Raw genomic sequence first — 8,749 nt, 5'->3', positions numbered from 1 at the left:
CATTTTACTGAAAGGAGCTAAAATTAACGCCTTTACCTTTGAGTTTTATTTCAATCACTGCCATTTGGAACCGGAAGTGATAAATACCTTTGATTACTGCAGAGTCATTTGACCTGGGTGTGAATGCTAATTGTAACTTTACAGTTACATATGAAAAACAGATTTTGGCAAATGTTGGTGTTTTTTGTGTTGTGGGAAAGTAACTCCATACAGTAAATCCAAAATAATGAGCTCAAAACAAGCCGAAAACCTCTATAACTACAGCATTAAGTAATTCTCAGTAGCTCCTGCACCAGCAGCAATCTCTCTCACGTTACGGAGTCAGACGATTCAGTGGCAACATTGAGAATAACCTTATAGGTTTATAAGTGTCCCAAGATGTTTACACTCAATTTAAATCCTGATATGCAAATAAAGCATGATGTTCCTGCAAAGGTTTGCCATGAGAATAACTGCATGCAGCCTAGTCATTATCACCATTATCTCAGCTGAGTCCTCGTGCTCCTCCACCTCTGTGTGTGTGTGTGTGTGTGAATGTGTGTGTGTGTGTGTGTGTGTGTGTGTGTATGTGTATGGGACTAGTTGCTGCAGCAGCAGATAAAACATACATGTCATGAACCCCATTAACAGAGAGACAAACGATGAATATTCCCATGTAATGATCTCTAACTAAGTGAAGAGCAATAAAAGCTTTATTTGTTTACAGGCAGCTGCAGCTTTGCTTCCTCAGCATCATGAGGTCAAGTGTCTGTATGGTCGTGACAGGTCTTAACAGCAACCCCTTTGTTTGCTGTGGACTTTTCCTTGCGCATGGCTTCTAATTTCCGTGCTTCAAAGAGGAGTGTTCTCAACCTGATGCTGGACTCTGCCTCTTTAGCACGCGCAGATGCTACACTTTTCTTGGACTTTCATGGCCGAAAGCGTGTCAGTTAGTCGCTGCATACTCTGCCCTGCGTGACAGCAGTGGGTTATGTCCAAAAACTGAATAATCTTGAGGTCTCCTCGGATCGCCTGGAGGCAGAGATCCAGGAATAGCGTCAGTGTCGTTTCAAAGCGGAGCAATTATCCAAGGCCAGGCTGGACGAATTGATTCCTGCAGAATTTTTAAATGCTCCCGGCCAATTATAAAGGCAGTGCATCTTCTCCTATACTGCCCATGGTGGAGACATCACCGACTGATAGGACTGAGCCTGGAGCACTCTGGCTTTCTTTGCTTTTTCTTTTCTTTTTGCCCCTCTTTCTGTCATTCTGTCTCCCTCTCCTTTGCCTACTCCACCAGTAAGATATTCCAATTATTATGGAGGAGCAACCCCCCCTCCCTCTCTCCCTCATCGCATCATACTCCACGTGATCATAACCACGGTAGAAACCAGCTGCTGGTGAGAGAGAGAGGGAGAGAGGCAGAGAGAGAGAAAGAGAGAGAGAGAGAGAACTCGCTGCGCCTCTGAACGCACCGCACATACAAAGTAAACGTGAGGACCGCTCCGCTCGTGCAGGAGGTCTGCCCGTTTCACCCGCTGGATACTATCACGCAACTGCCGTCGTCTCCAAATCCTGTCCGTAGGATACTCTGGCTCTCAGTTTTACAGTTTTATTACCTACCTTTTTTTTCTATCACCCCCCTTTTTTTCTTTCTCATCTTTACCCCCCTTCTCCTCATCCTTGAGCATCCTCCCCTCCTCGCAAGTCTTCCTGCCTGCCTGGCTAACTTTTCCACCCGACTCCATCCCACCTCCATCGCTCACCTCGGCAGTTTCCCCCCCTCTCTTCTTCTCCTCCTCCTCCACCTCTCTACAGCCTATACCCCCCTGGATCGGGCGGAACCCATTTGGTCAAGTCTACACACGGGGACTACTGCTACATGGGGCGCACGGGCTCGCACGGAAAATGGTCTGCTGTCGGTGTCTAGGCGCCCCGCTGAACCTGCAGGGATTGGAGTTGTCGGTGCGAGTCTGCGTCTCTACTTCCCCACCTCCTCGCCTGTGCTGTCGGGGCCAGTGAGATATGGGTCCCTCCGTGGCGGCGCAGGCACCGCTCGCGGAGCCCCGGCGGCTGCGCCAGTGGAGCGGGACGGCGGGAGGCTGGCTCAGGATCACACTCGTCTCCTTTCTCGCCACTTTACCTGTGGAGCAGCTGCGCGCCTTTCCGTCCTCCCTCAGCGACTGCCAGACGCCGACCGGCTGGAACTGCTCCGGTGAGAGTCCTATCATGACGCTGGGTTGCCCCGGGCTCTGTTTGTGCGTTATCTACATGTGTGCCAAGTAAATAAAGCAGCAGGACGCATTAGAGGAATCAAAGTTTAGAAGCGCTCATTCTTATTGTTGTGGCTTTATTATGATCCAGGGTTTTTGGTGTTTGTGCCGTGGAGCACATATAGGCTGCAGATATCCTGCACACTGCAAAGCCCCTGTGATGACAGGATGCAGAGTTTTTGGGGGTTTTTTGTGGGTCGCTTGATGTGCATTTAGCTTCGTTGAGTTTGTCTCGGAGCATGACAGCGATGCATGCACCGCCGATCATGTCAGAAAAATCACCTGGCAGGCGAGAAGATCGATGATTTCGATCTGAGACAAAGTGAAAACAGCAGCTGCGAGGATTTATTTTAGGGAGAAATGTAGCAGAGCGTGATCGGGGAAAGAATATCGCGATGTGCGCCACATTGATGACAATAACAACACTGTTAGTTTTCAGGAACACAGTCGCATTAAGTCAAAAAATACTTAATGCGGTCGCTGCGTAACTGTTCCACACTGATCACAGCTGTTTTGAGCTTCACTTCTCCAAATTCTGGACTCAGTCGCACTAAATTGCAAGTCGGGTTTGATTAGCTTATTCCGCATCCCCTGTCGTTTCATCAGGTGTTACTTTAAATATAAATGTAGTCGTTTCTTTTATAGGCCACCGAGCTATAAACTTGTTTTTTCCTCTCCTCGGTGCCCAAAGCGATAAACAGGAGCGGAGCTGGTCTGCAGAGCACACAGCGCCTCGCCTCCCTTTGTAAATCAGCCGACTGTGCCGCCATATATTTCCCCTGTCGCCTGTCCAAGTCTGAACCCTTAAAATAGCTCCAAGCCGATTCCACACACTCATGGGCAGAAGCGGTATTGATATTATAGCTCATAACAGCCGCGCATCAATATGGAGCCATGACTGCCTGTTTGCAGCATGAATTGCAGCAGACTGGGATGTTATTATAAAGAGAGGGGACACATCTCCATGACATATGAGAAACATCACAGTAAGACCTCAGTGGATCTCATTTGAATGTGAAAGTATTTAAAAATGAATTTGATTATCATAACAGGCTAATTAGGATCATTTAATCAAATAAGACCGAATGAAAAAACATGTTTTTATTATGGTGATTTATAACATTTGGTAGGTTGCTGTCATCATTTTAAGCATTTTGAATTCTTTAAAGATAAAGCTTTAGAGTCTGAAGGTGCTCAGACTGCCAGTTGATGAATTACTTCTGTTTTGTGAGTTTGCGGTGGTTCACTCTGGTAATTGAGGGTATTTTTTTCAGATTTTTCACTGGAAGATCTGGCTCTATACCTACCATATGCAATAGATATTTTTTTTTGTTTTTGTGTTTCATTTTATTTTGTTTTTTACTTGGAGTAAGAGGATGAATATTAAGCAGAGGTATTTTGAGTGCCAGACATGAACTTCCTGCATTTTTGTGAATTTATATATATGTATGCACCAATTTGTACATGATGATGGAAGGAAACTGATACAACTTAGTATAGCGATATTTTTGCATGGCAATATCGTATCAATACACAGACTCCAAGTATTGCTTTTTTAATTGTATGAATTATTAACGTTACAAATACAAATTAAACTTCGGTACTTGACTAGATTTATATAATTGATGTATAAATTATATAAATCTATATATATATATATATATATATATATATATAATTTATATATATAATATATAAGTGAGATGAACAGATGTTGACATTTGAAGTTTAAAAAGTTAATGAATTCAAATAAATAACTACTTCCAATAATCTGTGGCGGCAGTGGCCGGGGGGGAGGGGAGGGGGGGGGGGGCTTTATTTTTTGTGTCTTTTCAATGCCTGTGTGTCCCTTTGTGATCTCTACATTTGGACGTTTTTGCGGGTCCCTAAATGCAGTGTAACAGGCGGAGCTCTCCATGAATTTTGTTGTTTTTTCCTCAGCGGCAGTTTGTTACCAGCAGATAATTCACTGGCAGACTGCTGAAATAAAAGTCCTCTGCTACTTTAATGTTTTAGTGGGCAGGACAAAAGCATTGAATATCTAGGGGACCTGTCCCCTGCGTCTCCCCTAAAATCTACACCTATAATTATATGTATTGTGTTGAACTGGAGAGTCATTTTGTGCTGCTGTTGATGTTGGTGATGATTTGCTCATCATGAGCGATAATGTTATGCTTCCTGTCCAAATACACACTTGCCTACCTCCCCACTTCCTGACACACTCTCATATGCATTTCGAGGCTTTTATCCAACACGCCTTGAGGAGGCTTAAGTGCATATACTGAGAACAAAGCACACACACACACACACTAGCACGCATGCACATCAATTATCATTAATAGGACAGAACTAGTGACACGTGGTCCATCATGAAAAAGATAAACCCCTTTCAATAATAATAAAAAAACACATTAATTGCACAGGGCTTAATTATCCACTCCTTCCTGCATATCGTGCACTTTAACAACAACACTAATGTGTGACAGTTACCAGCCTGGGGAGAATGAGGAGGGCTGAAAAACTCTTTGGTGATGAGTTCAGTGACACCTCGGTGCTAAGGCACAGATAATTATGGGCAGTAGTGTCATGAAAATGGGAACAGGGTTCCAGTTTCAGCAGTGCTCCCGTTGTGCGAGTGCTAAATGAGATTCTGTTCCCCAAAATAAAACAGAAGGAGAAAAAAGGATGCAGTTTGACAAGGTTGTCATTCTGTTTGGTTTGCATCTGTGGATGACCATGAACCACTGCTATTGAAGGCTTCGCTGAGGCAGAACAGAGGATCCCAAAATGATCTTGACACTGAGTTACTCTTTGTTCTATTGCAAGTGCAGAGATAGACTTGGTGTGAAGACGCCTGTGGTGAGCCCAGTGTGTCACTGCGATACATGTAATGTCTAAAGCCGCACCAGGCGGGATTTGTGAAAACACTTTATAATATTTGAGTCATATTCCGCTGAGACTGCAACAGAAAAGAACATTTGTTCCCACTTCTTTTCATGCTATACGATTCGCAAATTAATGATATTTGCCTTATGTCTGGGTATTGGAGCCAGTGATCTACTCTCAGGAAGTGCCAAAGTAAAACACACAGGACTTAAAATCAACAACTGAACTGTGAAATGTTTTTGTCACCCCTGTGGAGTTATATTATAGAAAATGAAGTGTTAATATGAGATTTTCCTACATCTTTGATTAATTTATTTCCTGTTAAATTAAACAATAGGCCACAAGTAAATTACAGAGAGGAACTTTTAGCCCCTTTTTACTAAGGACATCTTGACATGTCCCAGGCATTAATAATCAAATTAATGATGGTTGAATGCATTTTAGCTGCTCTGATTTCAGGTATTGTGTGTGCTGTCTCACTGTCACACAGTCTTAGCTTACTGGGATACTAATGATGGCTAGAACAGAGCTATTGTTAATGTTATCAGGAACACCTATGCTTTTAACACTGTCAGGAGTGTGAAAAAAGGCCTTGACTTGTTCCAGTTATTTGTAAACTGGAAATGGTGTTCATTCCTCCAGCTACATCATCATTTAAGCAGTCAAATATGCTACATTTCAGAGACTTAGAGGTAAAAGTTTTAGACAAAAACTAACTTACCCAAGGGGAAAAAAGATTAAATGTTCTGTATGAGACATTTGGAGCATTAACCCTTTGAAACCTGGAGTGACGTTGCCTTTCTTGTGCTGTTTTCAGACCTCTGAACCCTGGGCAAATTGGTGCAATTTCTTTTAAAAAAAAAAGGCAATGCACAATTTCCTAGGAAATGTACCACAAATTGTAAGAAATTTAGAGATTTCCAAAATTATTTTTAAAAAGCTACGGAAAACATCTGGGAAAAAGAAAAAAAAAAACAAGGGAAACACTATATTTATAATTTTATATTACATATTTGAAAGTAGAAATTATTAACATTTTGAGCTTGTTTTCCAGATTATTTCATTTTTTACTATATTTTTCTTTTCTATTAATTATTAATTTATTCATTTTACTAATTTCCATGTAATTTTCTTGTATGTTTAACTAATTTCTTGTTAACTTTGGGATAATTTCCTCTTTCATTGTTCACTGTCTTCTTCCCATGTTTTTTTTTTTTGAAAGAAATCAAGCCACTTTACCCAGATTTCAAAGGGTTAATACAGCAAAACAAGACAAAACAAAACAAAACAAAACAAACAAAAAAAACAGGTATTTGCTATGTGGAGCAATGGCATCCCGAGCAGAGGATGAAGTTATGCTGCCTCCATTTGTGTTTTAATTCGAGCTACTCGTTGTTGTAGTAGTGTATCAATCCATCGATCTGGATCAATATATCAATTTAAAGGTCAAAGATGCAACTGGATAGTTGCAAACATAGACTATGACTATGGTTGCAAAATTTAACCTAAAAATCGACACATTCCATCATATTTAGGATGCGCTTTTATTTTGAAATTCTTTGTCACTGTCAAACAGCTGCAGGAAGATAATGGCAACCATCAAGGAGAATGGTGATGAAGATAACGCTTTTCAGTGGGGAAGTCAGAGGTGTGGAAATATTTTGGATTTGGGAGAAAATAGGGGTCAGCAGACGGAGCACATGTTGCACGTAAACAATGACGTTATGGGGTTAACGATGACGTACCTGCCTGGAGGCACATCTTACTGCTAACTTCTGTTAGCATCACAACAACATTACCTGCTCTGTTTAAACAACACGAGGCTGAAAAAAACGTGCATGCAGGCTGAAACTCAACCGTGCTCCTCTGTCAGGAGATGCAGTGACTTAAACCAGCGGTGAGTAAGAAATAATATATGCAAATTGTTGAGCTAAACTCCGCTAGCAATTATGCTAATCTATGCTACGTAGAAGTGCTTAAGCTAACACTGTGTGACTGTGTGAGCCTTGACAGTTATTATTGAGCTGATTGTTAGACTTTTGTTACATTGTCTAGTTAATAATTCACGTTTTATGGCTGTTGGGGGACGTTTGCTTATAGGGCTTTAAGCCAGTTAACCCTGACGTTTTTGGAAAAAGATCATAATTTTGGCTAAAATGAAAACATTTCTTCCATTAAAGTCTCTCTGACTGAAGGCCCTGAAGGTTGACTTATCCTACGTGTGAGTTAATGTGCATTAGTGCAGTTAATTTAAAGTCATTTTTACTGCACTTAACCACTTACAAACATTAATATTATATATGTGATGTTTTTATGGCCAAAAGCAAACAAAGAAAGGGGTGGCAGCTTCTTGTGTAACAGATCGCATTAAATTGGCATATGATATTATCTCTCGTGTTTCGCCTCAATTTTTTTTAAGGCCCGGTGATACACACTGAAAAAAACAAAACCCTGAGCAGACTCAACTCCTGGGATGACTTATTGGCGTGGTTGGCTTCAGTCTGGTGGCACGGGGGATCAGCAATTTAAGTATTTGCATTTAAATTTGTGTTCACTCTGTATATTAAAAACTTAAAACAAAGTGAACATAACAAGGAAAAGACATCTGAACAAGGTGGATATTTTTACAAAATATTAGTACATCTTGAGCAAAGTGTGCATCATTCACTGCTGCACTTAATGTTTCTGGCTTCACCACGGCATCATTCTCCTTTCCCATCTTTATTTTTGCTCCCTGGCTCAGTTGAGAAAAAAGTGAATATATTGGACTACATGTGACACTGTTTTTTCTTTTTAGATGGTGGCACGATGGTCATTAAGCTAACCTATGAACTTTGCCTCTTCCCCACTGCAGTAATTTAAACCTGCAAGGGACGTGGCAAAGCGTTGATATTTGTCGACCTGGGAATGAGAACAGGTTGAGCGGTTAGTAAGTGTCAGTACAACACAGAATGTGGATATAGAGCCCCTTTCATTCTGACATACCTTGGGTTAACATTACCAGCTGGAAATTACTTCAAAATACTAAACTTTCGATACAGGTATATTTTCCACAGCTGCTGTAAAACCCCAACTTTTAGCAACTTGGGGGCAGCAAAACAAGATATGCAATGAAACATTGCATCTGGCAAGTCCAACTTCTCTCCTTTTAGCTCTGATTTGGTCTCAACCGACTTCTGAGGGAACCATTTGTATCATCAGTCACTAAATGCTCCACCTTTTTCACTAATTAGTCGGAATAATGTGTCAGTGTGTTTATCAGAGCTAAAGAAGCTAAAACACTCTTCACAGAACCAGTTTTCTCTTTGGTTTCTTTACTACGAGCCTTTCACATACTCGTAGTCATTTAATGTATTTTTGATACAAAAACATTGATTGGTGCAGCCTCACAAGCTTTTTTAACCCAACAAGCCAAATAATCATAAATAAGCAATGCTGTGGTTATGATGGTAATTTACCTACTTGGAAAAATGGTGCTCCATCAAGTTTTTATACATGTAAATAAACATGGAGAGCCAACTGTTTTCAAACAACTTGGACAGGATTTTGTGTTCACCCAGCACAATTGAGTGTGTATTCAACATTCTGTGTAATTATCACAGTCAAACCAT

The 8,749-nt window shown here is 41.2% G+C and overlaps 1 protein-coding gene across 2 annotated transcripts in view; it reads left to right on the top strand.

Annotated features, from left to right (window-relative positions):
• Positions 1–1,395: 1,395 nt before the first annotated feature.
• The window catches only part of tmeff2a (transmembrane protein with EGF-like and two follistatin-like domains 2a), a 142,086-nt gene continuing 134,732 nt past the window's right edge, over positions 1,396–8,749 (top strand). Inside the window, exon 1 of one of the 2 annotated variants that reach the window (XM_088082989.1) lies at positions 1,396–2,194. In XM_088082989.1, the coding sequence (XP_087939115.1) occupies positions 2,005–2,194 (190 nt within the window). In that variant the 5' untranslated portion in view covers positions 1,396–2,004. The remainder of the gene's footprint in view (positions 2,195–8,749) is intronic. The other variant, XM_042494882.2, reaches the window with a different exon arrangement.

The sequence above is a fragment of the Plectropomus leopardus genome, chromosome 10, assembly GCF_026936395.1.
Source record: "Plectropomus leopardus strain MGB_pleo_1.0 chromosome 10, ASM2693639v1, whole genome shotgun sequence".
NCBI lineage: Eukaryota > Metazoa > Chordata > Actinopteri > Perciformes > Serranidae > Plectropomus > Plectropomus leopardus.
This window is presented reverse-complemented; position numbering and strand designations above follow the sequence as displayed.